At 39.7% G+C, this 18,165-nt stretch overlaps 2 protein-coding genes across 3 annotated transcripts; both read right to left on the reverse strand.

The window, feature by feature from the left end:
* Nucleotides 1-6,150: 6,150 nt before the first annotated feature.
* LOC114358670 (ADP-ribose pyrophosphatase, mitochondrial) lies at nt 6,151-7,600 on the reverse strand. 2 transcript variants are annotated; one of them, XM_028312688.1, is made up of 4 exons: nt 7,120-7,600; nt 6,814-6,993; nt 6,584-6,732; nt 6,151-6,481 (listed from the first exon to the last, which is right to left on the reverse strand). In XM_028312688.1, the coding sequence occupies exons 2-4, from the start codon at nt 6,981-6,983 to the stop codon at nt 6,168-6,170; spliced, it is 633 nt and encodes a 210-aa protein (XP_028168489.1). In that variant the 5' UTR covers nt 6,984-6,993; nt 7,120-7,600; the 3' UTR covers nt 6,151-6,167. The 2 variants fall into 2 exon arrangements, with proteins under 2 accessions (XP_028168489.1, XP_028168488.1); XM_028312687.1 differs by having other exon boundaries at nt 6,152-6,481; nt 6,814-7,042; nt 7,120-7,597.
* Nucleotides 7,601-7,887: 287 nt separating this feature from the next.
* Nucleotides 7,888-18,058, reverse strand: Cap-D2 (CAP-D2 condensin subunit). The gene is made up of 21 exons (XM_028312689.1): nt 17,852-18,058; nt 17,641-17,754; nt 17,393-17,565; nt 17,118-17,290; nt 16,887-17,028; nt 16,708-16,803; nt 16,451-16,624; nt 15,627-15,788; nt 14,847-14,984; nt 14,327-14,692; nt 13,921-14,250; nt 13,517-13,717; nt 12,426-12,968; nt 11,689-11,871; nt 11,057-11,268; nt 10,381-10,551; nt 10,026-10,298; nt 9,542-9,806; nt 8,711-8,884; nt 8,118-8,220; nt 7,888-8,029 (listed from the first exon to the last, which is right to left on the reverse strand). The coding sequence occupies exons 1-21, from the start codon at nt 17,967-17,969 to the stop codon at nt 7,947-7,949; spliced, it is 4,194 nt and encodes a 1,397-aa protein (XP_028168490.1). The 5' UTR covers nt 17,970-18,058; the 3' UTR covers nt 7,888-7,946.
* Between the last annotated feature and the right edge of the window lie 107 nt (nt 18,059-18,165).

Consider the following 18,165-nt stretch of genomic DNA (forward strand, 5'->3'; position numbering starts at 1 on the left):
AATGCCATAGAAACCAGAGACTTTAGAATCACCCTAATTTTTATTTTGACCGCAACATTCGTGATCCTCGGCCGGAAGCGATGAAGGCGAAATTAATGACTATGGATAGCACGAATAGTGATCAATGATGAGGCTTACAATAATCAACTATTTAAATTTAAAAGGAAAAAGCATTGGTGATTGTAACATTAGGTATAGGTAACTTATTCTAATTATGTAGGTAGGTATTAAATTATAAACCTAACAAGGGCGGTTTTACAGTAAATTCTAGTTTATTTTTATTATAGCTAATCTATGATACTTTTATAATTGTATTAAGGTGTAGCAAGCAAAAATGAGTTTGGTAATGACAATGTATTGATTGCAATAATTTCATCAGTGAGAATCATGCAACGTCATGGACTCGGTAGGAAAATAAAATGAAGACATCAATAGCAAAAGGGAATTAATTATTACCGTGGATAAATAGCTTGAACGTGCGTTTTAATAAAGTAAATTTTGAAAGCATGACGTAGCATAACTGTCATCGACCAATTTTATGATTTAACTACAGCTAAGTTTTTATAATTTATGCAACACTTACCCAATTTCTGGGGATTTCACTTCACTAAATAGCAAGAAAACTGTTTAATAATAATATAGTGATTAGTGACCTTCGGTACTTAGTACTTAGAAATATGTAAGATAGGTTCGTATTCGCAGTATTTAATAGTAGGCGGACAGCCAGTCAGTTCACTGCCGCAGAAGAGAATGGTCAGTTTTCGTTTCTAAGATGGCGGCGGTAGACCCGGTCCGGGAGAACAATAGCGCACGAGCACGGCGCGTGCTACATGTTGCGGCACGAAGTGTAAGATCAGCCATTGCGTATAGTTTCTAACGGGCATTATTTGAAATGTCTGTTATTTTTTTATTTTATTAGATCATTTTTTTTTTTTTATATAGGTAAGTATAGGTAGTTAATTATNTTATTTAGGTTGAATATTTTTATTTGTTATTAGTTTTATGTATAGTCGTAACGGAACCGTTACATACCCCCCTTTTTAGGTTAGGATTTTTCTTATAAAATCCGACTGCTAACACTTTAGGTTAAAAAAAATCTAACTGAAAAATTAAATATAATAATTATGTAGTTTTTGCTATTAGGTTAATTTAAAATCTTTGATATGCCAGGCTCCTAGTTTGTTTCCTGCCATATCTTCAAGATAGTAAACTAGTTTTGATTTCTTTTCAGCAATACGACATTTAATGAATTTTGGTGCAAGTTTTTTTGAAAATTTATTATCTTTGTCACTCTGATAAAAGGTTTTTCTCCAGATTATATCTCCCACGTTAAAATCTATATTCTTTCGACGAAGATTATAATTTGTGCTATTCCTTGAATGTGATTTTATTATTGAAGCTTGGACCTTATCAAAAATATTTCTAAGACAACCGAGATTTTCGGCATAGGCATCTCGAGGAGCGAAGATGATGTTATCTTCAATATCAGGCTATCAGCATCATTGTAATGAGAACCGCAGATCACCATTTCGCGACCAAATACTAAGAATGAAGGAGTGAAACCTGTTACCTCATTTACTGAGCTATTCAAAGCGAATTGAATTTTCGGAATAAATGTATCCCATGTCCTATGGTCATTTTCTATAAAGGTAGAAATAGCTGTAATAATAGTTTTGTTATAACGTTCGACGGAGTTAACTTGTGGTGTGTATAAAGGCGTGTAGAAAATGTTAGGTATGTTATAGGTTGTAAATAAATTTTTCATTGTATTGCTAATAAATTGTCTACCGTTGTCCATTAATATAGTGCTGGGTACGCCATGGATTAAGAAAACGTGTTCTTCTAAAATTTTACTAATTATATCAGCGGTTGCGCGACGGATCGGGAACATTAAACAATATTTTGAAAAACAGCAGTTGATAACTAATAAAAATGTATTTTGTTTTCTAGTCGTAGGTAAGGGTCCTACTAGGTCGATGCTGATCATTTGAAAGGGACGGCAACAATCTTTTGGGCGGCCCATTATACCGAGAGCAGTGTGAGTAGGGTGTTTATAAGACAAACAAGTATCGCAGTTCGTTACAAATTTACTGACGTCAAGATGCATACCTGGCCAAAAATATTTTAAAGACAGACGTTCAAAAGTTTTGAAGATGCCAAAATGTCCGGAAGTAGGTTCCGAATGATTTTGAATAATAATGTCTTGTCGGAATTCAGATGGTATCACTTCCTTCCATTCAAATTCTCTAGTAAGAGGGTTGATGGATCTAATGTATCGAAATAGTTTACCATTGGAGACCCGGTAATTCTCGAATGAAGTAGGGGAACTTGAGCAACCAGCGTACATCTTCAAGAACCACGGATCATCCGTTTTATAAATAGGGTAGTTTTGTAAGTCCGTTTGGTTGTTAATAGTAGCAATAGGGACTGATCGGGATAAACTATCTGGAACGATGTTATCTATGCCCTTGCGGTGCTTGATGTCGAAGTTAAAAGCAGAAAGACGAACGCCCCAGCGAGCCAACCTGCCGGTAGGATTGTTTAGGTTAAGAAACCATTTTAGTGAGGAGTGGTCAGTGAAGACTGTAAATTTGAGACCGTTCTCTAAATAACATCGCCAGTGTTCAATAGCGGACAGTACTGCCAAGGCTTCGCGTTCAGTGGCACTGTAATTTCGTTCTTGCTTACTTAATGATTTGCTCATGTACGCGATCACCTTTTCTTCGTCTTCGAAGGTCTGTGTTAAAACTGCTCCTATTCCATAGTCACTGGCATCAGTATGAACTGCGAAGGCTTTAGTATAGTCGGGACATGCTAAGATAGGTGCAGTAACGAGGTGGTTTTTTAGTTTTTTAAAAGCTTCGTCGGCTTCTTTAGACCATAAAAAGGGTGGGGCATTTTTACCCTGTGAAGTTAATTTATTAAGGGGAGAGGCTATTTGGCTGAAATTTGGAATGAAGCGGCGATACCAGGAAGCCGTGCCAATGAACCGCCTGACCTCTTTAGCATTATTAGGGATAGGGTATTTAGAAATGGAGTCCACTTTTTCAGGATCAGCGTGTAGGCCATTAATATCTACAACGTAACCAAGATATTTGAGTTGATGCCTGAAAAACTGGCTCTTCTCGAAGTTTATTGTAAGGTTGGCAAGCTTTAATTTTTCTAGGACTTTATTTAAAAGTGTGATGTGTTGGCTGAAAGTTTCAGATACGATTATTATGTCATCCACGTACACAAACACTTTGTGTTCGAATTCTGGTCCATAGAACAATAAATCTACCAATCTTTGTTGGGTTGCTGGTGCGTTAGTCAATCCAAAAGGCATAGATTTGAACTGATATGTACCGCGGGATGGAATATAAAAGGCAGTCTTGCACCTGTCCTCATCGCGTATTAATATTTGCCAAAAACTTTTTGACAGGTCGATACTGCTTAGGTATTTGCAATCTCGTAGATTATCAAGTATTTCTGTTATGTATGGTAAGCTGTAGGCGTCTTTTTTTGTAACCGAGTTTAGTTTTCGGCTGTCTAGACAGAATCGTAGTTCACCGTTCTTTTTAGGGGTTAGAAGAACTGGTGACGACCACGGACTCTCACATGGTTCGACAACGTCGTCCTTAAGCATCTCATCTAGTTGGGAAACCAAGATGCGCTGCTTTTCAGGGGACATACGGTAGTAACGTTGGCGAATGGGGGCAGCATCCCCGGTATCAATCGGATGTACGATTAATGAGGTTCGACCTAAACCTCTTTTTTCGTATGACATATCATAGAATTGTGATATTAAGTTGTCTGCAGTACGCTTTTGAATAGCTGATAGTTTATCATACGAATATAAGGCCGGCTCTAAGGAGTTGGTAGTAAATTGGGTAGCAGAGGTAGCAGATTCAGAGTCTTTGAGAAAACTTACGGCATCAAGGTGTTTTGGAAAGAGACCAAACGTCCGCCAGAAGTCCATCCCTAAAATAAGTGGATTTTTAATATCAGGAACAACATATACGTTCAAATAATGAATTTGTCTCTGGAATTGAATAGGTAGGTTAATGACTCCTATTGAATTTAGTTTTTCGCCACCAGCAGACACGAAGTGGGCATTATTAGTCTCCAGAAGTTGGAATCCCAAGCTCAAAAGACTTTCATGAGATCCATTACCTAAAATTGTGACACATGAGCCTGTGTCTAGGAGTCCAGTAAAGGTTTTACCGAGTATTTCTATAGACACATAAGGACGAGTAGTATCTAAGTTCGATTTGTTTTTATCGATTGAAGCGACAGAATTGAAAGCAAAAAATTTTTTTATAAAGTTTAACCACTCCTTCCATTCTTTGTATTGGTCACTCCAACCGACTGTATTTAGTTTTTTGGCTGATCATTTTTATTTTCACGTAAGTGACAGCTCGGGCATTCGGGGTAACGTACACCCTTCTTTCCGCATTTAAAACATATTAAGAAGCGCGGTTGTTTGCAATTAGAAAGTGAGTGAGAATCTGATCTGCATCTAGGACAATAGATGTGTCTATATTGAGTTCGTTGAACAACAGCGACCTCATTTTCGGATGTTTCACAGAGATCTACAGCATTTATTTTATTATTATTGTTGGTAAAACCTTTGTAAGTATTAAATGAGTTTGAGTTAGTTTGTTTGTTTTGATTATAATTATTTCTATATTTATCGTTATTTTTAGCATTATTTGTGTAAGTTGGTTTATAAGCAAATTCAGGGGCAAGTGTATTACTAGTTATGCGAGGAGGTTCCTGAAATTGGGTAAATCTTGATTGAATATTTTCGTAATGACGGCAGACAGTCTTGAGTTCCTCAATAGATCCGATGCTAGGAGAAGCAGCTAAGGTGTTAGCGTAACATGGGCGTATGTTATGCATGAGTATCTCTAATTTATCGTCATCGGACATTGGTTTGCTCAATCGCGAAAACATCCCATGCATGATTGACAAGTAGACTGTGATGTTTTCTTGTTCGCCCTGAGTACGAGAGCGAATTTCATCAGCAAGGCGGTAGTCGTAGTCCTTGCTGCTGAAATCTTCCTTGAGTAGCATACATAGCTCATCCCATAACTTAACCCTATCTTTATTGTATCTATACCAATGAAGTGCGTCATCGACGAAAATTTCATATGAAAGAGACAGTATTTTGTCAAAGGAGATCCCTCTTGATTGAACAAATTCATTGACTTTTTGTATAAAAGAATGAACGCAGGTTTGACCTGAAAATCTAAGTTTATGGATATCATTAGATATGCTGCGGTCGCATGTGATAGATATATTAGAAGGGCCGGCAGTGTTGTCCGTTGCTGTACTAGGAGTACTTTCTTGAGGGGCTAGTTTAAAGCTCGTTAGCTCGTTATATTGAGACTTAAAATTTGATGTGCANCTTTCTTTCTTTCTTTCTTATGGGTGTCATGAACATCCTGTGTTTTAGAGATTCTACTAATACGATGGTAGATATGATGTAAAAGAGTCTCAGTTCTGGTGAATAAGTTTTTGTCAAACTGTCTTTTAAGAGATTCCAAATTATTTTGAGATTTTAAAAGTGACTCTTTTACTTCTTTTAGATCGACAATGGGGTCTAAATGTGACTCGAGTACGTCTTCGGATGATGAAAGTTGTGATAGTTTAAGAATCTGTTTTCTAAGTTCCTGGACTGAGTCACCGCTACCGCCTCGTAGTTCTACTTCGTATTGTAGTTCTGCTTTTTGAAGAGAAAGGTACTTAATTGGATAAGCCATAGTAGAATTTTAGGTATGTGTTGCACAATATAATTTTCCTTTTTACTACAACTACGTTTGATTACAAAGCGTAAATATAAGCTAATGTGTGGCAACAGCACTGTAATACAGTTAAATGAACAACTAATTATAAAAATGTAGAAGATCAATAAATAAGCTTAAAATCAGTCTATTAGCCACACAAAAGTAAGTTAGCATAAATCAATCTTAATCTAAGGAGTTAGGCCAACACCAAAGAAAACTATTAAANCCATTTAGGTTGTATATTTTTATTTGTTATTAGTTTTATGTATAGTCGTAACGGAACCGTTACAAGTGTGATTAATTGCTTACAATCGTTTGTTTCTTTTACCTTACAAATGAAGAAGCACTAAGTAGGTATAAGGTTCTTATGGCTAATAGGATCAAAGTGTAAGAAAACAATTATAAAGATCTCACATGTTTATTTGTAGCTGGTTTAGAAATATGTCTTTTGTACACTTCCCTTATAATGCTGCCGTGGCTTGCATACAACTGGAGATCCGGTGTGATGTCCACCCAGCGGACCCCCACAGCATCATCTCCGGCATGCAGTTTCAACATCCCTACAGTAGTTCCAGGTTCATCATGAAAGTTAAAGGCAACGGTTTCCATCCATGCGTTGTCTGTGTTCCTCCAGTCATCAACATAACCCTTATATACTTCATCTGCTTGACTAAAAAATGTATTGAACCTTTGGAGCACTGCACTTTTTTCATCTGAAACAAAGTAACCATTCGTAAAAAACTTATCATAGAAGAGAATATCAAAGTATTGTAAACTCTGTTATACATATACAGAATATCAATTTATTAGTTTACCATTGGTCATGGCAAAGGAGTTCAAAGCCTCTTCTTGAAATTCTCTGAGAGCAGCAGTAGCCACCTTTTCTCCAGGATCGACCATGCCACCAGGTAAAGCCCACTCTCCGGAATCACGTCTTCTGATTGCAACAAACTGCAGAATCGGCCTGAAATATTTGAAAAAATATTATTATACCTTTCTATAGGAATTTATAGGCACATGGATGCACTTTATTCATTTCACTTACTTATTAGACGAGTCAGTTTCTATATCCCCACTGTCAAGTCTCTTCCATCTTGTTACAATGGGGTCTGCAGCATGGTTGGGGCCCCATCGTCCAAGCACACCTCGGCCTACTATGCCAGTTCTTCCAATCGGGTTTTGTGGATACCCATCGACAATTTTGTATTCACCCATATGGCTTGATCTGTCAACATTACCATCCAGTTTATTCCAAAGGGGTTTAAAATTGGGTCCTAAAATATGACAGCAAAATCTTAAATAAAATCAAACAAAATAAAATTAATACTAGAAGTAGTCAGAGGAGACTTACCAATTTCAGGGTCAGCCCATGGCTTTCCATGTATATCTGGAGAGGTGTAATTCACCGGTCGGTACGCTTCGAACTCTGTAGACCAACTTACTTTATCATCAGGTACTGAAAATCTCTCTACTGAGGAACGTGGATAAATTCTACTGCGACTGTTAATATGCGTAGACATCATGGCACAGTTATTGTTAAAAACGTTTAACAATGCAATACACAGAAAATTTCGCTTCATTGATATTTATTTTGATTTGTAAAAATACCCTCACTTATATTTATTTTGATTGGAAGGAGTGTTGTTGAGGCACCGCACAATCGATTCTGATTTTAATCGATTATCTGACTTATTTAAGTCAGTTGGTTAATCTGTAGTCAAGAGAGCGTTGTTTGTAAGTTTAGTTGGCATGCTATTAAAAGCGTTTCATTTTGCTGATTGCTCCTAATTATGTGCCGTCCAGTGTAACTTTTAACATTTCAAAATACGGTATTAGACTTTTTTATATAAAACGATTTTTCTAGTCGATAATTTGTATCGAATTATAACATCGAGTCAATACTGATTAGAGGAGTCAATACATCCCTTTTTTTCAAGGTTATTTTGGCACACACGTGACAGCTGACAGCAGCAACTTTTTAATTTAAATTATACGGCTCACGCAATTTGTGTTTAGCCACGAGTTGATAGTAAGTTGAGGAAATCGATTACCTGTATTCTCGTTGTCCTCATTGATGGAATGGATCAAAGGTATTTTCAAAACATCAGAAACAGGGATGTATTCTTAAAAGTATGTATTCCATAACTTTGTTCTTAACGCATTTTTTACATTTATAATCTACTTTCTTCTGCGCGTAGTTTTCCTGGCTGGCGGTTTTTTAAAGACTTCATCATCGTCTTTTTCTTGAACGTCGTCATCATCTGCAAGCATCACAAGACATTCATTTAGTATGTGTGTAGTAATAAAATTATTAACATTTTTAAGACTTACAATAACTGAAAAACATACCCGATTCATCAGAATCATTTGCAACAACTTTCTTTGCTCTTGTCACTTTGCGACTTGATTTCCTTACGGACTGCGGTGTGCCGATATTGTTAGGAGGTTCATTCTGTAAAAAATGTTAGATACAATCATCTTATTGTATTCCATGACTCATAGACAAACGCATAATCATAGTGTTGCTATAGGTCAAGCACTTAACTCACTCAGTGCCCGAGGTTTGGGAGCGGTACGGGAGGATAGTAAGCCTAATGTAAAATGCACCGGCATTGATTTCGAGTACTACACAGTTGCTCAAGTTGTTAGAGTAGGCGCACACCGTTGATTTTTAGTTGGCCGATAGTTGTGCCCGATTTTAAATTGTATGAAGAATCGGCCAAATCGAATCGGCGGCGTAGTGTGCGCACTCCCATTCATGCCCATACTGATCAACTGCCCGACTAAACTATCGGACGACGAAAAATCGATGGTCTGCGCATAGGCTTCGACTTTCGCGACATTGCTACATTGGCTTACGCAACAGATAGTAAGCCCTATGTGAAATGGTACAGGCATTGATTTCGAGTACAACACAGTTGCATAAGCAATCGCCGACATACCTCATCAGGACTGGAGTCTGACCGGCGCCGGTTGCGGCGTGGCGCGGGGCGGCGGCGCGGCGTTGGCGGGGGCGCTCCCACCCGCGCGTCCCCGCTGCCGCCGCCCTCGGCGTCTTCCCCGTCGCGGACGGCGAAACACTCCTCTATCTTGTCGCCTAACTCCGTCACTAAGGTCTTTGGGAAACAAAGAGTATCATTAGGAATAATGTCTAGCAGTATGGAAATGCGATATAAACAAGCAGATCCGTATTTAATTTTTAATTCATAAAAGAAAATGTCAAAAAATCTAAATCAAAAATATTTTATTCAATGAGGGTTTTCGCGATTGAAAAATCCGCAAGATGCCAATACGTAGACGCGAGAACCAAATGCTGCGTGATTGGTGGATTTTGACATACCTGTCAATGTCATGTCAAAAATAACCAATCATGCAGCATTTGGACCTCGCGTCTACGTATTGCCATCTGGCGGATTTTTCAATCGCGAAAACCCTCATTTAGACCACTAGTGTCACTTATGAAAAAAATGGTAGCCCATATGGAGAACTTTACATGTCTCCTTATCTTTTGGGCCCTACCAGCGCTTCGAGACAAACATTTATGGCAATTGCTGAGAAGAAACGCCGGAACAAACTCAGTCACAACTGCCGTCAGCCTGTCATACTGTTCTTACATTGGTCAAAATGTAGTCCTAAAGGCCATCTTTTACCTGATATCTACAGTTACAAATGAACTTGAATTAAAAGCTGAACTAAAGAAATGTAATAAATAAGCAACGAAAGATTGAAATGAAAGTTCATCATCAAGCAAACGACGCTTTGAAGTTAATAACCTTGATTTCATTCCGAGCCATCTTGGAAGTGTTGTTCATGAGCGCAGTAAAAGAGTCCATGACTCCCGAGCAGTGCAGCTTGTCCTTGTAGCAGTCTAAGTTCTCAATGAGCTTGCGTAACGACCGCTCGTTGTAGCTGAACAAAGATAGACAGTAGGCGAGGTCCCGCCACTGCCGCTCTTCCGTGGATAGCTTGAATCTCTGACACAGTTTTTCAACTAGTGCTTCCATTTGACGATCTTTTTGAATTAGGGATGTAATGTATCTGGAGAAAAAAGTATTTTTATTATAACACACACTTCAAAAGATTTGATGAAGTTGGCTTTAGATTAAGAAAAATATTAGAAAATGTGAGTTAAAATGGGTAAGAACCCAGAAGTGGTTCATGTAATAGAAAGAAAGAACTAAATACCCACTTGCAAAAGAAATTATTATTTGAAAACTTCCCTAAATATAATTTTAAGGTATGAAAATAAATTCTCACTTCATAATAACCCTGTATTGTTCTTCAGGCACGTTCAGCTCGGGATCGCTCAACCTCGATATAATATCGGGCATGACGTTATACAGAGCATTGCCCTTTTGCGACAGTTGTTTGAAGAACAGCTTCGTCATGCTAGCTACTCGAGGATCTTTGTCTGCGCAGCAGAGCGCCATGTCTGCGATCTGACCTTTCACGCGGACCATTTCGTGGAGTACCAGGAAAGAGAGCATCTTCACTGCGCACTGGCGGACTTCTAATTCTTCGTCGCTCAAACTGAGGAAGAATGAATGTTGATGATACTATAGCAGGACTGAATAATTATCAAAACAATAGAAACAAAGTTTAAATTACTCACATGTGATAAATGTGGTGTGTCCAAGGTTGAGTAAGATTGGGGAAACGCAAGGTGAGATCGGCGAAGGCAATAGTAAGGTTGGTTCTGAGCGAAACATTCTTGGATCGCTTCAGCACGGTCACCATCAGCTGCAATCCTTCTTCGCACATTGAGCTTGAGACCAGCATGAACCTGAGTAAACAGTGTTTGTTTTTTAATTTTACTAGGATTATATTTTTTTAAACCTTATTTTATTTGAAAAAACAGCAGTGATATGATGAAAAAAATTCGAGGAAACTAAGATTTGACAAATTATGATACCAACGAGCTACGAACCTCACTTCTGCAGGTTACGTCATACGTTTTCTTTATACCACAGTAGTCAAACTCTGAGCCATGTGGTTCAGCCTAAGTAGAATAAGACCACCCCCAATCTTCCTGTGGATGTCCTGAGAAGCGAGGAAGGTAGGAAGGAAGGATAGGGAGGTGATGAGTCGTTCGTAAACTCTTGCCTCCCAGTGACGTACTATACTCGTAGCAAGTTCAAATTTATTTATAGTTGTTTTTGGACCTTAAGACCAGCTCGACAAGGACAACTTAATAGAGGAAGTCCACACCTAATTTGTAACCCTAAGATTGCAGCGAATAAATGTTTTATTTATTTATTTATTATTTCTTTCTTTATATTCCCGCTTACCTGGTGTACGTGAGAGCAGCTGCGGCCTGCAGCGCGGGCGGACAGCGCGCCGGGTTGGCCAGCAACCAGCGGAGCAGCGGCGCGTATCTTGCCAATGCCGTGCCTGTACCCACGATGTCTCGCTCGCACACGCCGCGCACGTATTCCGCGTCGGCGTCGTCCGCTACTGCGCCTTCTAGGCCCGTCTCTTCTTCCGTCATTGTCGTGTTGGCCTTTGAAATAAATACAAGTTCCGCATCATGAAGAAGTAATACAATTATACAAATATGAGTTTCCTACATGATATTCTCGCTATACAGAGGACTGGTGGGGCGGCGATGGGGCAGTGACGCAACGGTGACGAGACGACGACGCAACGTGGATTTATCATATTGGTGGCGTGGCAGCCGGCATCTGCGTCGCACCCCATATCGACGTGCGCTTGTTTATTAGCGGGAAGGCACGGCGGCGCTATTTAAAAAAAAATAGTTTCATTTCAACTCCTCACGTAGTGCCAACAACGTTGCCTTGTCGTCCCGCCGCTTTGTGGTGAAAGCTAAACAATAAAAAGATGTACAAATTCCAAACGACTCTTTGAAGATAAATTAGGATGAGATTGAAAATGATGGAATGGAATACACAGTAAAACTCACCGAAGGTCCTTTGTTTGATGCGACACTGTTAGTCCGTTGACCGCGAGAAGAAGCGCTGGCGTTGCTAACGTTCATGAGCGTTTGTCGCCGCAGGTCGTCGATCCTCCCGCGCCGAGCCGGAGTAGCGAATGCCGCCCCATTCTTCTTTTTACGTTTTTCTTCCACTTTGCGCTCTTCACGAACCTGTGTTTAACGATCTATTAGAGTTGTTTCAAATAGGTACGAGATTATAAATAATAAATAAATATCCTTAGACATTTTACACTGCGCTTCTAGTCCTAAACTAAGCAAAGCTTGTACTATGGGTACTAGACAACGGATATAAACATACCTACTTAAATACTTTTTTTTTGTAAATAGGTAGGTACATACTTATTATAGGCGGTTATCACACTGCGCCGCGCTCTGCCGCGGAGCGCGTGATTTTCATATAAAAAATCACGCGCGCGGACGCGTTGTCAGTGTGAAGTGCCGCGCGTGTTTTCTATACAAACTGAGGTACTTGCATACAATGATTAAATCTGTCGCCCCGCGCTCCGTGGAGCGCGGCGCAGTGTGATAACCGCCATACATAGAAAACACCCAGTCCAATACAAACAAATAAATGTTCATGCACACAACTGTTTGTACTGTGCGGGAATCGAACCCGCTACCTCCGGAATAGTAGTCCGTTTCGAACCACTACACCAAACAGCCGACAAAAATGATTAATGATTTACTTTATTAAAATGACATACCTGATTACGCCTGCGAAGTTCGCTATACACATTGATGTCAAGATAAATCAGTTGCTGCAACGCGACGTGTCCCAAAACAAACACGAATCGCGTAACCAGCTCTGTGGGGAAAGTAGCTTCCTCCTCGTTTTCTGCATCTTTCACCATATTCTCCTCTATCCTCTTGTACATTTCGGCCAGTATCTTGGCGCATATTATTTCAGGGGTGTCGCAGACAGCGTATATCAGGTCGATGGTGTTAGCGGCGAAAGCGACGAATTTGTTCAGCTTCGAAAATGTTTCTAATAGGCTGTCAAATATGGATGTGAACATGGAGTGATCGGCGGGGTATCTCTGGTTCTTCTTTGCTAGAGACATAAGTAACTGTGCGCTCAAGTTCCGCGAATTGTAGTCGGCGGTGAGCCCGTGGGACTGTATCACTTCGAGGTTGGCGAGTGCGACGGACGGCTTCGCCTTGGCTATCATCACGAGGATCGATAGCGCGGCGTAGCTGTCCATGTCGGTTGTCCCGTCAATCTTCTTCAGAAACATTTCCCAGAACACCTAAAAAGTTACCACAAAAATGTTTTACACATTTTTTTCTTCATAAAAATAGGTGGATGTGACTTTTAATCAAGTATGAAAAGCTATGGCCTCTTTGATCTCTATTAAAGGTAGCTTTAAATAAAAGGTACATAAGTTAGGGATCTCCGAGTGGCGACCACTGGCCGGAAGAAGATCTGGTGAAGGTCGCGAGAAGTACCTGGATGCGGACCGGTCGTTAAAATTGTGGAAATCCTTGGGGGAGGACTTGGTCCAGCAGTGGACGTCATTGGACTGAAACGAACGAAGTTACGGATGCAAAATCAAACATTTAGCTTGAAACGTAGCTCAAATAAAACACATCGCAGCATCGTCGTAAAGGAAAGTGAAACTTTCTTTCTTTTCTCATGGCGCTCATTATAGCTACATCACATCATATATAGAATCCATTATTGGCTGTAAGAACAAAAATACCTGTTTGTATTATTATTATTATAAAGTCTAAAGAGCTGTGGTTTTCTGAATAAAGAAAAATAAAAAATAAATAAAATAAATAAATCACCAGTTACCTGTATAATGGCGGGCGTGATGTCTCCCCGTTCTACCCACTGGCCCACAAGATGGTCGAGTGCCAGAGCGCTGCCGCGGTCGACGTGCTCGGCGAGCGCGACCAGCTTCTTGGCGATGGCGAATGCTCGCGCTCGCTCCGCCTTGTGCTCGCTTTCGAGATACATCTCGCGGTACGCGCGTTCTACTGCTTCTCGTTTGTCCTAATAATGAACATGATTTTGGTAAAAGATTATCTGCGATATTTACAGGTAATACATATTAATTTGAGTTTTTCAGCCTATATTTAAATTATTGTTATTTTTCATGAGTCAAGAAAGTTTTGCAGATATGAGTTAAATGTTGGAAATAAATGATGGACATTTCTTGCTTGAATATTCAACTGCAGTAAAAGTTATGTACTTACTTGATCAGGTGACCACACAAGCAGCAACATATTGGCCACGCCCACTTTCGCAGACTCAATATTGAAGTGATGCGCGGTCGTAAAGAAGTCTATGGCCTCACTGACGTCACCAGCTTGCTTCGACATCAACAAGGAGTTAATAAGAGGTACCGCCTCAGAGACCATTCGACTGAAGTGGACAGACTCTTGTAAAAATGCCACTATGCTCTCTTTCTCTTCAAATCGCTTAAATAAGGCGAGTTCGTTCTCACATTGCTGTGTGAGGGATATTGATTGCCTCCTATCTGGTATTATGAAGATATTTTTGAGTAATCCAACAAAATATTCCACCTGAAAAGAAGTGCTTATTAAGGTTAGTTGTACATACAAAAAAAATATTACATATTTTGTGTAAAAATCAAATTACCTGGTCACTTTTTTCCATATCACATCTCAAGAGTCTGGCATCTGGATATTGCCTTTCAGTGTGTTTCACAATCAAGTATGCTTTGAAATAGTCCTTCTCCCGCAAATGCCTTCTGATTGCCTCGTACAGATTATCTAAAGACGCCTGCGAAAGTTCTGGTTCATCTTGCGTCAGTACATCCATATTCTTATTGATTGAGTCAACAACATCTTTTTCTATTTTCTCCCATTTCTTTACTAACTCTGGGTCCGGCCCAGGATTCAATTTCTTATGTAAGTCATCCAGTATTTTTTGTTCAGTTGCCAATTGTTCTTCGAGCAGCTCTAGTTTTAGTTGCGCGGAAAATGGATTCGATTCAAGGAACACCTAGAATCCATAAAAAAAATATAGTGAAATAATTACATGCAGTTATTAAGCCACATAAAAAACACAGCTGAGGGTTTCTTTAACTGATTAATGGTTAAAAAAAAAGTTTTTCAGTGTACTGAGCTTTATTTTATCAATGCAACTCCATCTTTACCTTTAGCAGTTGAATGGCAGCTTTCCTGACAAGTGCTGCCTTGTCCCGTAGGCGGCCGATAGCGCGCTCCAGCACTATGCGTTGCCTGGTCACCGGGACACAGTTTTCTCTCTGCAGCCTCGACCAGAATTGGAGGACCTGTTTATTATTGGCAGTTTATTTATTATTAATGTTGTTTGAGGTGTTAAAGACATAATATGTATAAACAAAATGCGACTCATTTAAGGCCGCCTTGCCTAGTGGATTGCGAACAAGATACTATGCCAGAGCTCATGGGTCGTTGGATTGGATGCGGGCAGCTTAGTATTGGTCAATGTGGAAATAGCAGTGGACGTATTTTATTACATATAAAACGAACTAACGCCGAATATTAAATCTCTTGTGTGACCCATAGTACAATCTTCACTTATGTACAAAAATACAAAAATCTTTATTGTAAACTAGCTTTCCGCCCGCGGCTTCGCCCGTGTGGAATTTTGTCTGTCATAGAAAAACTTTATCGCGCGCATCCCTGTTTCAAAAACCGGGATATAAACTATCCTATGTCCTTTCCCGGGACTCAAACTATCTCTATGCCAAATTTCATCAAAATCAGTTTAGTGGTTTAGGCGTGAAAGAGAGACAGACAGACAGAGTTACTTTCGAATTTATAATATTAGTATAGAAGTATAGATCATAGGTGAAATGGTGACTTGTTCACTATTCCGCTCAAAGAGCATACAATTTGTAATACTAGATGGCGCTGTACAAAATCTACATCACACTAGTGCAGTACCGTACCTTGTGGCGCACGTAGGCGGACAGGTCGTGCATATGCTCGTAGAGGTCGTCGAGGAAGTCGTCCCGCTGCGCGCGCAGCTCGTCCGCCAGTCCCTCGCCGCGAAGCTCCACGCTCAGAGCCTCGCACATCATGCCGAGTACACTGATGCGCAGCGTGTACGACTGGAACATAAACAACAGGCTTAGAGTGAAGACTGATGATGATGAAAAAAACTAAGCCTAAGCGCTCCTGCACACGACGCCGCCACCGCGACACCGCGCCGTCGCCGTGCCCCTACACTGTTCATAATACGCGCCGCGTAAAGCCCGCCGTCGCGCCGCCACCGCGCCGTCAAAGCATGCAAGCAGCGTCGGGTGCAGGAGCGCTAAACGGCCTACGCTAAAACTTGCGAACCTATTAATGCACGAAAAAGCATGCCTGCAGCGTACGCTAGCCCACCATTCCACTTATGGAAACTTGTCACACGCATGCGCTGCTCATACTACTTTTCGATACAGACACGCGTTTGGGCGCCCGTGCAAGCATTAAAAGCTACGGGTTTTTTAAGCACCGTCACGTAACTATACCGTCCGAGGCCCAGGGCCAATTCTGTACATGGGGTTCTTGGCGTATCTAAGGTTATTTTTAATGGGGGTCCCGGGGGGCTTCGCGAGGGGGAGGGGTGCGATTAGGGTCTTGGGTTGGGGCACTTCAATACTCAATGCAAGTGTAGAATGCTCATGCAATACTCCACCTGTGGTAATAGGAATTCTTTTACTACACTAAGCTGAAATGATGATTTATTAATTCAATAAAATTAATGTTGACTAGGAATAAAACTGACCTCATCACTTTCTAAATAAGGTTGAATAGTGGCAATAGCTCCAGTCATTTCCTTAGGTAGCTCTTTCGTGAGTTCCACCAGAAAGGTACCACAGTTCCTTGCAGCTCCCTGCTCTGTGCCAGCCCCTGCATTCTCATCTCCAGAGGATGCTAAAGCTTCTGCTATTTCTCGGACCTAAGACAATAAATAATAATGTTTAATAGTGGTAAATATTGTAAAGATATTTTATGAAGGGTTTATTATTACAGGATATTCACCATTTGTGGTCCAAAGGTACCAAGACCAAATTCTTTGTGGAGTTGAACTACTCCAGCACATATGGGTAGCACTGCATGCTCCATCATTTGTAGAACCTAAAATAAAATATAACAAATATAATCTTTACATTTTGGATGAAATCTTAAACTTTTCATTCATACTGATTACTGATACATACCTGAGCCAATTTTATAAGGCAAGAGGTACCATGGTTGTATTTCTTGATCAAAACACCAAGTACTTGGAATACTGTTTCTCTTATGGCTTTGTTTTTTATTATTTGCTCTTCTAGTGCTTTGTAACAGGGTTCAGCCACCATGCTGAAATGAAATTATTAGTAAGTCAAAAGGAAATTCTGTAACATAATTTGTAACTCACTTACATAACTTGATGTGACTTCAATACTTACGAAACAAAATTGTCTTCAGCTAGAGGGGGATCCCAGAGTCGTGACAGGGGTTGCTGAAGTACCAAGTGCAATGTGACCAGTGCAGCTTGCTTGTCAGATTCAGTCCAACCACAGAATTCCTCATCATCAGTAGCTTTCTTACCTTTCTTCCCTAGTGTGAGTTTTGTAGAGTTCTGGAATTTAAAAATAAGTTATTTATTGTGCCCGGCCAGTTAGATTAGAATTAGAAAATACTTTCAAGTTCTCAAGACCAGTCTTAAGTTCAGATTACTTACATCTGCCGCTAACTTTATATCTTTGGTCTTCATTATTTGACTAAAAAGGTACATAATCATTTTGACAATATTCAGATTCTTCACACGGACTTCTGGATCAATTTCTTGATCTTGAAATATAAGTTCCAGGTGGTTACAGAGATTCTTGGCGGCTCTCACAATGTGATCAAACCCTTTAAAATTATAATGATTGATTAGTAATGGATTATTGTAAATGTAATGGTTTATTCATAATTATTTCTATATACCTTTATTTATAACGTTCCATTCAAGTTTATTTCCATGAACAATTATGGAGAAGTATGTATCAAAATGCTCCAGAATATACTCCACACCCTCGGTGTTATATGCTCTGGCAGCATCTGGAATTTTTGGACACATTTTAATATTTGGAATCAAGTTAGTGAAACTGTTGTAGTTGAAGGTTTATATGTAATGAATTGTTATTCAAATGGTTACCTTGCAGTTTGGATAGTAGAACCCTTGGTTGAACTACATCTTCAACATGATACTGCCCAGCATGAGATTCCAACAATTCATCCTTTTGTAAAGGTATGGCAAATTCAAAGTGACTCATGATGGAGTAATCATCTAAACTTATTCAAGGTTTAATTATGTATTTGTTTATTTTTCAAACAAACTAAAACACCAAAAATCAAGCAAGCGCAATTTCAAAACAAAACGATTTTTTGAAATTTCAAATTTGACATTTGCTTTTTTAATTGTCTATGGCTTTTGAATTACAGATTTGGATAATTACTTTTGGCCATTAT

This window comes from Ostrinia furnacalis, unplaced genomic scaffold (genome assembly GCF_004193835.3).
Source record: "Ostrinia furnacalis isolate ACB-3 unplaced genomic scaffold, ASM419383v2 OfSCF4088, whole genome shotgun sequence".
NCBI classification, from domain to species: Eukaryota; Metazoa; Arthropoda; class Insecta; order Lepidoptera; family Crambidae; genus Ostrinia; species Ostrinia furnacalis.